This window comes from Neodiprion pinetum, chromosome 5 (genome assembly GCF_021155775.2).
Source record: "Neodiprion pinetum isolate iyNeoPine1 chromosome 5, iyNeoPine1.2, whole genome shotgun sequence".
In the NCBI taxonomy this organism is placed as follows: Eukaryota; Metazoa; Arthropoda; class Insecta; order Hymenoptera; family Diprionidae; genus Neodiprion; species Neodiprion pinetum.
The window spans coordinates 9,720,773-9,737,837 of record NC_060236.1 but is presented as its reverse complement, the minus strand read 5'-3'; the positions used below and the strand labels follow the sequence as shown (position 1 = coordinate 9,737,837).

General features: G+C 37.9%; 1 protein-coding gene and 1 long non-coding RNA gene across 12 annotated transcripts in view; both read left to right on the top strand.

Moving 5' to 3' along the window:
• The window catches only part of milt (trafficking kinesin-binding protein milt), a 98,348-nt gene extending 87,479 nt beyond the window's left edge, over positions 1-10,869 (top strand). For 9 of the 10 annotated variants that reach the window (XM_046625148.1, XM_046625150.2, XM_069136605.1 and 6 more), the window contains 6 exons: positions 3,166-3,242; positions 3,451-3,826; positions 3,954-4,189; positions 4,314-4,504; positions 4,586-4,834; positions 5,647-10,869. In XM_046625148.1, coding sequence (XP_046481104.1) covers positions 3,166-3,242; positions 3,451-3,826; positions 3,954-4,189; positions 4,314-4,504; positions 4,586-4,834; positions 5,647-7,105 — 2,588 coding nt within the window. In that variant the 3' untranslated portion in view covers positions 7,106-10,869. Of the gene's footprint in view, positions 1-1,898; positions 2,431-3,165; positions 3,243-3,450; positions 3,827-3,953; positions 4,190-4,313; positions 4,505-4,585; positions 4,835-5,646 lie in introns of those variants that run through there. The other variant, XM_046625153.2, reaches the window with a different exon arrangement.
• Positions 10,870-13,054: 2,185 nt separating this feature from the next.
• LOC124218931 (uncharacterized) lies at positions 13,055-16,600 on the top strand. Of its 2 annotated transcripts, XR_011177164.1 has the most exons (6): positions 13,055-13,740; positions 13,917-14,109; positions 14,342-14,462; positions 14,923-14,998; positions 15,082-15,147; positions 15,501-16,600. It is a non-coding gene; the product is annotated as an uncharacterized lncRNA (long non-coding RNA). The 2 variants fall into 2 exon arrangements; XR_006883245.2 differs by having other exon boundaries at positions 13,055-14,109.
• The last annotated feature ends 465 nt before the right edge of the window (positions 16,601-17,065 follow it).

Below are 17,065 nucleotides of genomic sequence, written 5' to 3'. Positions count from 1 at the left end.
CTTCGAGGCATTGTTATTATCATAATCATAATCATATTTCCTGTTGGATTGAAACACCGTCGCTCTGATCCCTGGTATAAAGAGTCAAGAGTTACACGCGGGCATCACAAAAATAAAAGTCTACGATGTTGTAACAACCGGTATTCTCGATATTTTCTATCCTCTACTCTCGCGTATTACACACAGGACTCAGGCCCGATTGGGTTTTAAGAATTATGTACGAGCAAGGCTTCGGAACAGGCCCGAAATAGAAGAGAGATCATCCTCTGCAAGTCTTCTATTGTTATTCCAATTTTTTTTTTTTTTTTTAAATTCAAAGCGATATTATACACCTCGTACACCAGTACAAAGCTATACGTTATAAACCACGCAACAGATTCTTCTCTACGTACTGCGATGATTAGAATCTTTCTAGTTCGTATACGTCATCCATGAAAGAAGAAACAGCGTGTATGAGCTGTGTTGCGATAAATTTACTGCTCGATAAAAGCGCAGATTTTGATGTTGAAATCGCTGCAAATGAAAGAATACGATTTCCATCTTCTAGTATAAAAAAAAAAAAAAAAACTCGCTTTTAACATCGTTGAAATACCATCTCCAGCCTACTTCGCGAACGGCACAATGCTCTAGGTACACATTTAAAAACAAGTCAGTCGTCTTTGAAACGAAATTGGGCTGAGAATGCGGATAAAAATCTGACGAATAGTAAAAAGATATTTCAAGATGTCAAAGGGGAAAAAGTGTGACCTAGTTGACAAGGAAAGTCCCATATTCGGGTCTGTATTCTATTGTTATATTATAATTGACATTGATCAATATTGAACAGATGTCAAGTGAAGTGAAAATGTACAACTTCTTTTCGACGAAAGTAATGCCGGGGTCAACTTTTGGTCGATCGCATTTCAATCGTTCTAATTCAATGCATTTGCGTGATTTATTTTTTTTTTTTTTTATCCTCCTCATCTAAGGTTAACTGAAATCTGTCTTTCTATGTTCAGATTCCGATTTTTGTCTTACCATTCTGATCCCTTTTACGTATTCAATTTCTCAGTATATGTATAAAATTATAGAATAAAAATATACAAAATTGGTATTCGATCTAATTTATCAACAGCTTAAAATAATATATACATACACACACACACACACTGGTCAGGGAATTCTGCAATTCTCGAATAGTCAGGGAATCGTTTACTATATATTTTTTTCATACAAATACGTCCCACAGTTTTTTTTTAAGCTTTAGATAAATTAGATCGAATACCAATTTTCTTACCATAACCGGAAGGTTCTCTTCAAACTTTGAATATCCCTAAATATTACCTTACAAACGACTGTACGCATCGGCTAGATGGGACAGTGTCACCCAATAAGTTACAGTTCGTACATTCGTCTAAAAAAAAAGATGATGTGGAAAATACGTATATATTTTTCAATTTGTTATAACGAATTTATTCAAATCGTTCAGGGAAAATTATAAGATTTTTGTCTGCAAAACCTAGAAAAGTCAGGGAATTTCGTGATGGAGGAGATCTAGTGGCCACCCTGTTAATACTATACAACGTAATATATAACGTGTTACAAATATCAGAAAACCAGGCAAAACGTGAGCGATTTTTTTTTTTTTCTTTTCAAACGAAATTCGTACGAGCCTGAACTCTTTCCATTCCAGCTTTTCGCGATTATTCGAATCCAAGTCCTCCATCCCTCTCTCTTCTACCTCGTCTGTCTACCACGTGGGCTGCACTTCTCGGTAGACTCTGAAAAGTCTGAATGCGCCAGCGTCGCGACGCCCCGACCGGTCGATAAGCAGAGGGTATTGTAGGTACATATATATATATACACGGTTTTATTCACTCCCCTCGTCCCGTGATTTCCAAAGCCAGCAGCGAATCCAGCATCCCAACGGCCTTGACGTGTGGAAGGTAGAGAAAAACTTCGAAGGCTCGCGTTACAAGTTTTCGAAATTTCTGTAATACGTGCGGTTTCCTCCCTAATTCGTCGCAATATTCGGGAAAAATTTTTCTTCACTTCTTGCGGAGATGGTGATGATACTTTGTAAACTCTTTAGTCCTAAATAACATTGGTGCCTGTATTTATTTTATATTACTTTTTATTTATTTTTTTCTCGTTCTTGCCTCGCTTCAATATCAAACCGATCTCTTGATTAAGTGCCTGCGTGTGTCTCCCTGTTTTATCGACTATGTGTTATTCGTTTGTGATCATTTATTTTCGTCGTGAGACTTATAACCGACATACAGACAACAAACGAGGAACAATGTAGAATTTCGGTGTATATCAATTTTACTGCCGTCTGGTGTAATTTAACCTAAATGTTTTCGCGAGCTTTCGAAGTATTTGTTAATAGAAATCGGAGTGTAAATTCGAAATCGGAAGACGATGCCGCTGAATCCTCGACCGGCATTTCAGGTATTACGCTTTTTGGAAAAGTTTCTATTTTAATCAGCGTCGATTTTGTCTTAACCGATACATTCTCCAGCTTCCATTCCTAACAGATTCGTTTCATTCAACAAATTCTCCCGAATTCGTGCGTCTACACAGCGAATATTCGCCTCTGCGCTACGATGTTTATTATACGTAATTTCCGTAAATATAACGCCTGATTCACGGTGGGAATATGCGTCGTAAAAGCTGAAAGATCAACACTGCCTATACTATGCGAAAATTAATCAAAATACACATTAAGGCGATGCCGCATGCGCAATTTTTACCGGATGCAATTTATTCTCATTACAATTTTTCGAATTAATCCACATTAACCATGATTTGAATTTTCTTTATCAAAATAATAGCAACGTCTTACAATACTCAGCAGATTGATAAAAACACTTGAAATATTTATCACAATGTCCTACATACCCGACCGTAATTTATTACACCGTTGTTTTAACAAGCTTGTGTTATTTTTGGTTCACGAGCAGTTTCTTCTGTGTTAACCAGCACGATTTACTTTCTTATTGATGATTGATTTTAGCCAACAGTCCAGCTTTCTACGTACATATTTATATCTATATATATTTATTATGCCAAGTTGTTTCGTATTTACAAATCGTATACACGTAACATTGTTGCACGTATGATAATCGTGCAAATTGTTCGTACCGATACACGCAACTGACTTGCAAAATTTATTATCTGTTCCAGTTCTATGTAGCAACCGGGTGAGCCAAATGACAAAAACCTATAATGATATAGAAGCAGTAACCAGGCTTCTGGAGGAGGTGAGAACTCATTTTTTTAACTACATTGTGCCAAGGACAAAACAAAACTTATCGAAGCTAGGGTGTAATTTATTTGCTTTTTGAATCGCACCTTCTTGCGATTCTTCATATTTCACATAACTTGCTCCTCTTCTCTTTTACGTAAACATAATTCGTTTATCTCACACGAATCGATATCCAAACTGAATGAATATTTTCTGTCATTTAGAAAGAGAAAGACTTGGAATTGACAGCTCGAATAGGAAAGGAGCTGCTGACACATAATCAAAAGCTAGAGAGCAATGTTACATCGTTGGAAACAGAACTAAAACTAGCCAATGAGAAAATAACGCAGCTGAGTCATGAACTGATTAAGAAAACGGAACTTGTACAAATTTTAACAAACGATGTCGACGACTCTGGGTCGGAAAGTGGGACCCCTACGGGTCTTAAGGGTATTAATTTGGACATGATGCAGCGGCGGATCAGCGTCCTTGAAGATGAAAACAAACAGCTACGTACCGAGTTTACCAACTTGGTGCACGACGCTGACGATTGCGAAGAGAAGGAAGCCCGCCTCGTCAAAGACATTGCCGCCCAATTAGGTGAGATTAATCATTTTCTTCGGTGCCTATTTGTCAACTTTTTCTAAAATTAAAATCTGGCGAGCCTTCCTCCTGGTTCTGACCTTCGCTGATCGAGAATTGTTGCTTGACAAAACTAATATTACAGCAAGCGCAAACATGGAGGCAGACGGAATGGCGGACGAGCTGGACCGCCAGAAAGAGGAGAACAGACTTCAGCACGAACAAATAGTCAGTCTTAGAGCTAAGCTGGCCGAAACTGAGCTCAGGCTTGCTCGGTTATTAGCCGAACACGATGAAATGGGAGCTACGCTAGTCATTACTAAGGATAATCAAAATATCCTTGCCAACGAGCTTGCCGAATTCAAGGACCGATATACGGAGGTGAGATTTGAGCATTAGAAACTGCCAACTCAATAATTCAACTCCAAAGAACACCGTAGTTTGAATTTAAATTAATACCATACTTACAATTCTACATTCAAAAACGTCTAATCAACTCTTACAGGTCGTAAACTTGCTGGCTGAAACGCAGGAACAATTGCGTAAGCAGAGAAAGAAGGGTATGCCCATGGTTCGTGGTGGCTCGCTTTTCCCGTCTCTTGGCGCCGCCCCACAGCCTGACTCCATAGCTTCCGAGCTTGAGTCTTCGTTGTATTCCGAAGCCAGTCTTGACTCAGGAATCATCAGTGATAGAACGTGAGTTTGGCACTAACTTTTCAAAACTTCCATACATTCTCACTCATCGAATATGACCGCACAACTTCTTGTATCTACTAGGCCGGCTTACAAAAAAGTATTTGAAACCGTTCGGAGTGCTTCTCGAGCATCGTACGCTGGCAGTATGGATGCCAATCAGTTCCCACGTATCGGCTCCATGACTACATCAACTTTGTCCAGCGGCTCTTCTGGCCCGCGCATGAGCTGCGGTGCTTTAAGGCCTGTAGTTTCCTCGGGATTCCCCAGCTTGGACTCTACCGGCCACAGCGACAGCGAAGGCTCCCTTTTAACAGACTCGGAAGAATATCCGTAAGTATTTTACATTTGTAATATAGGTATTTACTCCTAGATAAGCGTAGCTTTTATCCACCCATCATGGAACAACCAACAATTGGGGCAAAGTTGGGGGATTTTATTTGTTAAAGAAAGCGTCTATTTCTTGTCTGAGATCAATAATGCTTGTTCCCAATAACTGATATTGGATTGAAACTTAATCGCTTCTTAAAGAAGCTTTTACCTTAGACAAATAGAACCAACAGTCTGAATCCAACATCCGGAAATGAATAAAAAATCTGTTGAAAAAATCTCCAGAAATGTTATTTGCGCTAATGTTGGAGAAAACGAATAGAATAATGTTTCTACTGTACAATAGAAATGAGTATGATCAAATTCGGTAACAGAAACTCAGATATCGAATATTTACAAAAACGTTTTCTAACTAGAGTACGTTCAAAATGATTAAACTCCAGTGTTTTTTCATCTGATCTTAATGTTTTTGATTCATTTTACCCACCAACCAGACCCCCCAACAAATTCTCTCTTTACCCAGTTTTATGTAAAGAATTACTAGGTTTTTATTCACTATGGTGTTGGATTTTCGGAAGTTTTGTTTTTCATTTGATATAAGAATTAGCACAGGAGTGCAAATTGAGCGTCAAACGAATTTTTTCATTGAATTGCTTATGCATATTTTGAGTTACTACAATGTGGCTATTATTAAATTTTGCCTAGATTTCAACATGAATTGATAGTATTAGTAACGTTGAGACTACGGATTATATTTGAAACTAACTGAGACGCGCAAAAATATTACAATCGTATATTGTGTATACTTTTTATAGCGGTCCACAACAAACTGGAGTACCAGGTGCACCTGGAGCAGCAGATCTTGAAGCCGCGCTGCGTCGCTTAACACCGGCAGAAGTAATAGCGAGACGTGCGTGCCTGAGTACCGGTGCTGGTTACAATTACGACTATGACGCTGGAATTCAATCCCCACCTTCGTTCTTGCCATTCGGATGTCGAACACCTGACAGCATAATGTCGACTGGAAGCAGTGGTAATCTTAGTGGCTTTAGTGGCAACAGTGGAAATGGTTGGCGTCTTCCTGAAAAGTTGCAAATTGTCAAGCCGATCGAGGGGTCACAGACGCTGCATCACTGGACGCAGCTTGCTACTCCAACCCTCGGTGGTCTACTAGATGAAAGGCCAGGAGTAAAGACGCGGGGAGGTCGAGCGCTTGAAGATCTTGGCCTAGAGACGTTCACCTTGGCTGATCTCGAAGAAGACGAAGAGTATGCGAATCCTGGAAAACTATTCCAGGACACTGGATCCATCTATACATTCACAAACAGTACTGTCCTTCATCCTGACGATCATACCAGCGTCACCGCAAGCGTTGTCGGCAGCAGAGTCGCTACGGCTCCAAACAGCGCTCTTAATTCTGGAATGAACACCCCGAGAACCATGAGCAGGCGTAATTCGACGTCGACTTTTTCTACCACTCTTGGACTCGCCAAGATGCTGAACGAGAGAGGAATCAAGGCCGTCACTCCATCCTGTGTCTCGACTCCAAGTGGAGAACGCAACTTCACGCCAACCGCTACTCCATGCAATAGCCCTGACGGTACTCCGCCCCCTTCCAGATCAAGCTCCCCACCTCCTTACAGCAGTCCGTTCAGACTAGGCCTGTTCAGCAGTGGAGCTGAACTACTGAAACGCACTTTTGGCACTGAGGAACAAGTTCCTGTTCGAAAGTCAAAGCGATCAAAACCCACGCTTAGTCGGTCAGACAAGAAGGCTTTGACTGGCATCAGGCTGGTTGAAAAACTTGAACGTATTGGGATAGACACTATAATGGCGACTACAGCGAGTTCCTCCATCTCCCCTCTCGCACTTCAGGGTGCAATTTACACAAGGCGATCAATGGACAGTCCAATGGCTCAGCTAACGTCACTGAAAACTTCAATGTCATCTAGTATTAGCCAAGATAAGCTCTCATCTTCCTCCTCGAGCAGCAGCGGAGACTCTTTGATCGAAAAGCCTCCGCTGCCGCCAGGAAAAAACCGAGGAAGGGAATCGGAACTTGGTGTCCCTGCTCGTCCGGGATCAGGTGCTTTGACCAACAGACTTGGTCAATTGACTAGCCGCCAACGACGCTCCGGCGCGGGGGCAACACGCCCTGACCTTGGCAAGGTCAAGGCAACGTCGACGCCTCAGAACGTCAAGGAGTCGGCACCGCAATCGGCATTAGGCACTATTAGCTCCCTCCTTTTCGGAAGGAAGGGAGGACTTCTGTAATCACGTTAACGACGCTAAACTAATGGCAACTTTGTAGGTTTTGAAATAGCAGGGAAATCAGATGTAGGACTCATATGTTATTTTCTAATTTACTGCAATACTGAACGGACGTGAACGAAATCTGCACGAACTGTTCGTCTTTTTTCTTTTTTTTTCTGGTAGTTTATTTACAAAACGATAGAATATATTCGCATCATGTTTGATAAAGGTTTGCTCTTCATCCGAGTATCGAATAGTCGACCTGAGACACCCCAAAAGTTTTAAACTCAAGAGGCCACCGAATTGCGGCCATCACGAATTAGTTTCAAATGGTAGAGGATTAACAAAATACCATTTCTTCGATCGTATTTACTGATCTACACAAAAGGAATTAACTGATGAATATATTTTGGTGCAGAGTAAATTAAATTCATTTAATCAATCACAAATTTAGAGTCTTTTCATAATCCGTTTTCAACAATTGACGATGACAGCGATTTTTACCTGATCAGAGCATTGAAAAATAACTTAGTGTTTCCAGTGAGTATCTTTATTGTGCAGGCTATGAATCTCGGAAAAAGAGAATTCCATCCAGAATAAAGTGGACGGATTCGTTATAGTTCTAGAAAAGTAGAAAAAACAGGAATTTCCAGGCTAGTAAAAGAGTTACGTTACAACTGACATAATATCATTTTTACATTTCAAGGCACTTTTCACTATATTTGAATCCCAGATAGATCTCCCGCAATTGATTTACTTACCAGGTTTACACTAAGAAGCTATTTTCTATTTTTCAAGCCCTTAGTTCAATCCAAGTCGCAGCCTTGACTCATATTTTCAATATTGTGTTTGGAATAATATCAAAGAGCTTTGTAGTATAATTTAACCGTGTTTGCGACAAATTATTCCCCAAAAAGAGCTGCGTGTAAATAGTTCATCAAAATAATTGTACATCAATTTTTATAAATTTTTAACACATACAAACATACCGGTCTAGAAAGACAAAAAACCAGTACTGAGAATTTGGTCGTGTTACATGATTAATTTTAGCAGAATTCACTTGCAGCTGCATACCAGTTCAGATTTAAGAAAAAAAAACCGATTCTTTCAGTTACAAAGGTGCGTGATTTCCCCTGTGAGAAATTTTAAATCATGTTTCATTTACCTGAAATAAAAAATCTACCGATGCACTAGATTGTGCTTTTATGTTAGAAGAGAAAATTAAACATACGTGAATTGCTTTTACAGTTGATTATTCCCTAGATGTAAATATTAAATGGTATTAATGATTGGCGTCATAACATACCTCAGATCGCTTTTTAGATACACAGATACGTATTACAGAATTACTCTTACTGCTACATTGGTTGTCATAGCTAAGCTCGCTAACGATAGTCATAGGATTATACCACACCTATACTATGTAGACGGCCAACTTATTTCTAATCCAATCATTATTAGTTGTTGTCATTGATAGTTATACAGCGAAGCTGGTCAAGCTCAAATATTACGTAAAAAGTCTTAGGACGAAAGCATTGAACTATTGCAATCGTATTATTCGATAAACGCTGCGATGCGAAGACCGCAACAAGTCCTCAGGTTTCACTCGCCTGTGGATATTTTATAAGTATCAACGGTTGAGTCGTGAAATATCATTTGAATAATTTCACCCTTGCAATTGTAAGTCGAAGCAGGATTTAAAAAAAACAATTATCGTATGTGCAATTGCTCGGGGTAGAAATATTAATTCAAATAAAAGTTGAAAGTGCAGCCACGCACAGATTCAGCAGCAATATTATATGTAAAATGTGCCCGAATATAATTTAATTGTACAGTAGAAAGCCACGTATCGTGTGGTATGTAAATAGATATGCAGGTAATGGAAGGAGAGAAGAGAGAAATTTGTGAGAGAGGATGAGAGACATTATAGCTCATTGAGAAATTGTTATTAGTTGCTTATTTCATGGATAAAAATTGAACAATGCTTTGCTAGAGTTTCTCGTAGTATAATACTGTTGGGATCCCAGAAACTCTTATTTCGGCACAAACGAGTAAAAAAAAAAAAAATGTCCAATTTCTAAATCTGGTGCTAATGTATTTTTAATTCGGTTTTTTTTTTTTTTATTTTTTCATGTTAAGGCGTGCCTCGTTTTGTCACACTTGTCAGTTCGTGAATTTTATATATTTATTTTTCTGTTCTTGTTATTTTTTTGCAGCTAATTATTTACGACGATACGATACAGTTTTCATCAACGTAAACTAGCTGTTGTCAGTCTTTGAATCAAGAAGATTGTACATTCAGCACTTTGTTTATACGCGAATGTTGTAATCGATATATCAATTGTGGCAGTGATTTATATTGTATCAATTTTAATACAGATTGTTTGTATGTTTGATTCTTTGTTTTGGCTTTTTGACAGAATTCATCAATTAAATTATCATTGTAATCTTAGTAGGCGTGCCGTTAATCAATTACCATTTTACTTAAGGACAATCCTGTATTATATAAACGAGCATTTATTCTCGTTGACGCCTTGTAAATAAAAACATTATAGATACGTACAAATTAATAAATTTTAAGTTGAAAACGAAAAACAAAGGAAAAAAGAAAAGAAACAATTATTAATTGATGAAAAATCATTTGTTGCTGTCCTGTGCTGTGAGCTAAGTAGTTACGTTTAAATGTTTGCATCCTTATGTTATTTCCGATTTAATAAAAGGCCTAATAAACGTGAACATGAGAGAGGATCTTTTAAATAGGAATAATAACATGTAGTGATGATGAACAGTCAGGGGTTCGGTGTTGTTTTCTGTAAATAGAAATATAGACAATTTTAGTGTTAATTTCAGAGAAACCGACGAATCCAACGTTTGCAGTTATAAGAGCAGAAAGGCCTAAATCAACTGATTTTACTTCAATAATGCGAAATAGCTACATTAAAAACATTTTCTGAACGAAATCAGCAGAGGTAGATAAAAAAAATGTGGTGACGGATCTGCATTCTATCTATCGTACCATACCGTGTATTATAATTTATAATAGTGATTACTCTAATTTATCAGTGTAATATATAAGGTTTGGTGAACAGCTCGAGAGTTTTGCCAATTCGTTAAAAGAAGGTCAACGTAATCAGACTTGGGATGAAATTCAGGTGATTCCTGATATGTATTATGTAATATAAAAAAAAAACTATTTTAACAGATATTACATGTCCATCAAGGGCGTAGCTAATTTTAATTATTTATTTCTTTTCCTAATAGGTAAATATTTTGTGTATTCAGCTTTTTCAATTTTTTTTTATGGACCATTGCATGTTCAACGGTAACCTTCACTTACTATAAAGTCATACCGTTTATCCAAATTATTGTCACTGTGTGCAATTTATTATGTACGTTCTCAGTATTAAACTGTATCGAAGGTACACCACGGTGCTTGATATTGATAAAGGGAATGTCAAAACTTGTAAGATCATCTACTTGCCGTTCTCTTGTTCATTTTTTTTAGTTTACTCTTTTCTTCCTGAATTGTGTTGCAGTTCAAACGTTCCTATACATACTATCAATACTACTGTTTGTGTAGTTTTTATTTGTCAGTTTCTGTTTCAGACTTTGTACGTGCATTTACATTATTCTAGTGAAATGCATCGTTATAAATATGAAAATAGTTACCAATGTTAATCTGCGGACTGTATAGGTATTTACTATACACAAACCTAGGTATACTCTATACATGATATGACGTATACATAATATAAGAATTGAACAATAAATATATTTAAATATGATCGTCATTTTTTCATCTTGTGTTGCCTTTGTGACAATGGACGCGTTGTACGTGAAACAGTTAAATGTACAGTCAATTTTCGTTAGAAACGCCGAAATGGAAATCGTCAACAAACACAGTGTCGACTTTTAAGCGTCTTTCGTTTGGTGCCTTCTACAATTAGTAGAATTTCGAATTGTCTGCAATCCCCAGCCTCTTACGTCTCACTTATGTCAAGGATTAATTTAACCAATCATCTTACTTTCAGATTTCTTCTTTCAGAGGATATACCATGGAGCCTATGGGATATATAGTGCCAGTTTTTTATGAAAATCCCTACACTACCTATACAGCCGGACACAAACCATTTTCTAGAACTTTCGCAGTTGGAGGATATCTTCTCTCGGACTGACTTTACCGATCCTTGGAAAAATCCTCCGTATTGCGCTTTACGTCATCATAGTTCTTACCACGGTTTTCTGGCCATGAGAGTTTTCAGACCTGTATGTAAGACCGTGGTCTGAACTACGTGGTTGAGTCACTGGTTGTCAGTTGCATTTTATTCTAAGAATCAAAAAGTCTAGAACTGTAAATTGGAAGTGTGAACAAACGGAGAAAATGAAGAAGCGAGAAGGAAATCGAATGAAACGGTAGCGGTTTTTCAAGGTAAGATAATAATCTAATTCATTTTCATTATTCCGGAATCGTATACTCGTGCCTGAACTAAAAAACAATAATAAAAAAGATATCAATACTTAATTAATTCCAATGCTTTACATATATTACGATTATAGGACAATCAGAATAGATCAGATTATTTTCTTATATCTCCAACAACTACTCATAGAGCTTATAAACAAGCTCTATGGAATATGCTTCGAGAAGCGTATCAAGAATTACATCTGAAAAATGAAAGATTTCCTCCGTAAGTACCCTGCTATTGGTTTTTCGCGCCTTTTGATGTCTTTTTCGCATTCCTAAGGGTCTAATTAGCGAAGAAGCAGTCCCGCAAAACGATTCTGAGACGAAAAGTTTCCGAGCTCTGAAAATCGCAAAAAAACAAGGCTTATCCCTTTGGATTTTTTCAGTCGAAATTTAGCCTATTCTGAAAACTGGTTGAAGTAATCCTTTGATACACCATATCAACGTAATTTTGCGAGAGGAAACGGTTATGCTTAGTTCGATTACACTGCAAGCAACGTATAAAAAATCACAGCCGAAAAATGAAAGATTTCCTATTTAATTTCCCTGCTATTGGTTCTACGCTCTTTTTGATGTCTTTAACATTTCTGAGGGTTCAATTCAATAGAAAAGACGTGTCGCAAACGAGTCTGAACGCTTCTTTGTGGGGATAAATCCCTTCAGGTAGCTAATTTTTTCGAAGCTTCATGAAATTCATTGTTTGAACGGTTCTTCGACTTCTTGGTGCAATTCTAATTCGAAAATTTAAACGTTCTAAATAAACAGTTAGAATCATTCTGTTGAGCTCAAACATTTGATGAATAACTTCTTTCAATTCTTGAGTACTTTTCAAGAACACCTAAATTCACTGTTGTATTTCACTTGTTTTGAAGTTCGCTTTATCAGAGTAGAATCGATGTGAGACTGCTGTTGTGGCATAATATTCTGACTTTTATATTCGAATTTCTCCCACCATTCTTATGTGGTTATGTCACTATTTTTTTTCTGTTGGGGACTTCTAGAAGCCTCGTAGGCTATTGAAAATCATTGTCAAATCGAAATTTGTCGAAACGATCGCAAGAATTTGTTCATTGTCGAAGCGGACGCGGGTTCACAGAACCTTCCAGAATTTAACGTCGCAAATCGGCGCAACCAGCCAACGTGATCTTGAAACTAGACAGACGGTTCCGGGAACTGTTCGCGCCTGCGCTCGGTGATGCCTCGATCTTGCTCGATACGTGTTGACACCATATAATGGTAGAGCGCGATGCTGAGGGATCTTTTTCGATTAAGGCAAAAGGCAGAGCACGGTTTTGGAGACTATGGTAACGTAGAGGTAGTTATGGTAAATTTTTATACGGAGAAAATAATAAAGTTTATGGGTACATATGTAGTTCACACTTCTTTCAAACAGAATATTCTCATAATCATAAATCATACATCATACATCATACATGGTATTAAAGTTCGAAACCAAAGTTTGGATGTTCGGATGTTCAGAAAGTGACGTCACTAAAACTTTTTTTCTCTTGACGTCATCGATCTATAGTGATCGTCGACGACAAACATCAGTTAGCTGAATTCCTCAGTCTGAAATCAACCGCGCAGTAGAGAGGACGTATGAGAATCGCGCTCCGCAGATTTCGAGTACCGGGTTCTCTACCTCCAGGTCCGATTCCTGGTGCAACTCGCGTTCCAGGACAAGCGCTCCGTAGTTTCTACGCTCAAAGTCCACTACCTGGTGAAACTCGACTTCCAGGAAAAGCGTTCCGTAGTTTCTGCGCTAAAGGTCCACTACCTGGTGAAGTTTGACTTCCAGAACAGGCGCTCCGTTTTTTCTGCGCTGAAAGTAGGCTACCTGGTGAAACTTGACTTCTAGAACTAGAGCTCCATGGTTCCTGCGCTCCAGGTCCGCTACCTGGTGAAACTCGACTTCCAAGACAAGGGCTACGTAGTTTCTGCGCTGAAGGTACGCTACCTGGTGAAACTCGACTTCCAGGACAAGCGCTCCATGGTTCGTGCGCTCCAGGTCCACTACCTGGTGAAACTCGACTTCGGGGACAAGCGCCCTGTAATTCTTGAGCTCCAGGTCCACTACATGATAAAACTCGACTCACAGGACAAGCGCTCCGTAGTTTCTGCGTTCAAGGCCACTACCTGGTGAAACTCGCCTTCCAGAACAAGCGTTCCGTGGTTCCGGTTTCAGTTTACAGTAAATTATTCCAATTCATTTTTTGCGCAAGCCCAAATCCAGTAGCTGTCAGTGCGCTAATGAAATTTCTATAATCTTTTATAATTTGCTCATAATCTTCTTGATAAAATGTGTCGATACAAAAATTATAATAATCGTTACACAATATTTTTAATGTGTTCTAATACTGAAAATAGTTATGACTGTTCGAGATATAAACCGCGGTCGTTAGCGGCGGTCGTTGGTGGTGGTTGGCGGTGGTTGGAGGTCGTCGAAGGTGGTTGGGGGTGATTGCAGGTGATGGAAGTGGACAAGAAGGAGGACGAGGAGGAGCAAAGGGAGAAATACGAGGAAAAGAAGGTGGACAAGGAGGACGAGGATTTGTGCGCGGTGAGTGAAACATTTTTATATTATTTAACGGTAATTGTAATTATACTTGATCTGATATTTTTTAAACTTGTCAAGTTTACAATGAATTATTTCAATTTATTTTTCGCGCAAGCACATATGCAGTAGCTTCAAATGCGCTAATAAAATTTATTACATACTAGTTAATTATATTAATCCTTACATAATATTTTTGATGTGCTCTTATACTGAAAATATTTATTACTATTCCAAGTATAACCCGAGGTGGTTATCGGTGGTTGTTGGAGGTGGTTGGCGGTGGTTGGAGGTGGTCGGTGGTGGACGAGGAAGACGAGGAGGACGAGGTGGACGAGGAGGACGAGGATTTGTGCTCGGTGAGTTTAACATTTTTATAATATTTGAATGCAGGAGTAGTACAAGTCGGAAAAGGAGTAGGAGTAGAAGTGGAAGTAAAAGTAGGAGTTGGGGAGTAGGAGTATGTGTAGGAGTAGGAGTAGAAGTAGAAGACGGAGAAGAAGTGGGTGCAAGAGTAGAAGTAGGAGTAGGAGTGGAAGTAGGAACAGGAGTTGAGAGAGTAGAAGTGTGAGTAGGTGTAGAAGTAGAAGTAGGAGATGAAGGATGGGGAGGGGTGGGGAGGGTAGGGTAGGGTGACAAAGAAGAGAAACCAAATACAAAATAGTAATAGCCCTTTGCCACAGCATAAATCCATACAAGATTCCAAGGTAGGCATCTTACAATTAGATTTACGAGCAAAGTCTGATTAGTACTTTGTCGAGCTTGTTAGACCTATGAGATACGTTTCTAACCAGACAAAAATATATCGAAAATTTACAGTATTTGACAACGGTGATACCTTATCACATGGACAGTGGCCCACCTGATAATCAAGCTTTACAAGTCCTCATTAAGAGTAAGTTTTACAAGTTCTTGGTAACAGTACCAACAATTACTTAATAACTTCATTCGAAATTAATAATATGTTTTTGTTTTCAGTATTAAAGGCTATTATTGAGGATAGTCCAACAGTGCCCACATTATTAACGGACTACATATTGAAAGGTGGGTTGATTTCTTACACCTTGTCTTGAATCCATGCGAGACAAACACTTGTATATTTCACGGTCCAGTTATTATCATGAGATTGAAGTTCGTAATGTTATTCAGGCGATGAATTTTTAGAAAAACTTGTAACACAACTTGAGGATTGTCTGAAAATAAGTAAACCGTAATAAACCAAATTGTAATCATATCAAGTTATCAGTAATACGCAATTGCGGGTAAAATATTAGCTTACTTTTGTAAGTATTTATGAATATAGCCTCTATGAATATTCATTGTTGGTATATAAGGTCTGGCAACGTACCTACTTTCTGTAAGAGATGTTGAAGATTTTCAACATAATTATGTTTCAGTTCTGTGCCCCACCTAGTGATCCATATCCTCCAACGTGACATCTCTGTGCTACGTATAAAGAAGAAAAGATTTATTAAGATGCAAATTGCTCCTCTCTTCTTGCCATTGTGCTTTCAGCCATTGTTGCGCTGTGTGTTTGAAATTTAGGACAGTATATAATATAGAGTAACAGGTACAGCTACGAATATAGCACTACAATAAATCTTATAGAAATGAGCTCTCATTGAGATTTCTCTGTACTTATAATTCGACACGAGAAGGCAAAAATCAATGTAATGCCATCTGTAAGGTGATTTGACTCGTATTTGCACTACGAGAACTCGTTGGGCATTTTGCGGTGAAACTTAAAAAATTGTTGTACAAGAAATTAAATAACTATAAAAATGGATAAAAAATATTATCTCTAATAGTGAATGTAGCTAATACAGCTTTAACCGTATATTGATTATGTTAATGATCTATTGTGACAAGATCGGAATTAGATAAGCTCTCTAAATACTCTTTTCTAGTCTATTAATTTATATCATGTATACGTAAATGTATATTTCTTCAGTTTACACAATCACTGCACTAGGATTACCCTTGCCACGTTTTATGCTGCGCTTGTGTAATTTGTATATTATTAACCTTACATTTTACTCTATTTGCTACAAGTTGTGAGTGTTTCTAAATTCTTGGCAATTATTTATGTACATGTATGTGTATATATGTATATGTATACTTATGCGTGCGTATATACATATATACACATATATAAAACTAGATTTTTACAATAAACACAGAGGTTTTAGTATATTCACATACGGATTTCTGTGTATAGGTATACTTGAACTAAAATATCCTTATCTCTAATACGGAGTTCTTCGTAATTCGCATTTGTTCCTGTAACCCAATGTCCTACATACGATGGCAAAAATCGAGATCCAACTCAAGTGAGTCTCAAAGCCCTGTTGACATAAAAGCAGCTATTTGATAGAAATTATAGTTTATAGTTTACACAGCCCATTGCATGATATTTCATTATAAATACATATGTTTCAATGTATTTAGGAATAATTTATCGAATATCCAGAGGTCATGTGCAAATAATAAATGAATTCGACCGCAGTTTGATGTATTCGTTAGAGCTTTAACAATAAATTTAAGCTTTGTTACTTCTTTTATTTTATTATCGATAATCAAAAACATTTCCGACTATTCGTACTGTGGAAGCATGGGGATTAAACCACATGTAGCAAAAGATTAGAAACAGTGTATGTAGAGTACGGGTATTTTTCTAATAATGCAAACACGTGCCGCTAGCTTAGTTTTGACATATCTAGAATACCACGCCTTGCGAATTAGCTTTCCAGACAGAGATGAATGATGAATTTTAAGGACTGCATTATCGTTGTTGAATACTCTATGCCTCATGGGAAAAGAAAATCTGTAACGATGAAATTGATGCACCGGATCATCGTCGACTTCAACTTTTGAAATGTCCTACCATTTCCGAACACCTCCAACCATCCTATTTACCTATATTACTAGATTAGCTATGATATGAAAAAAGAAGAATTATTCA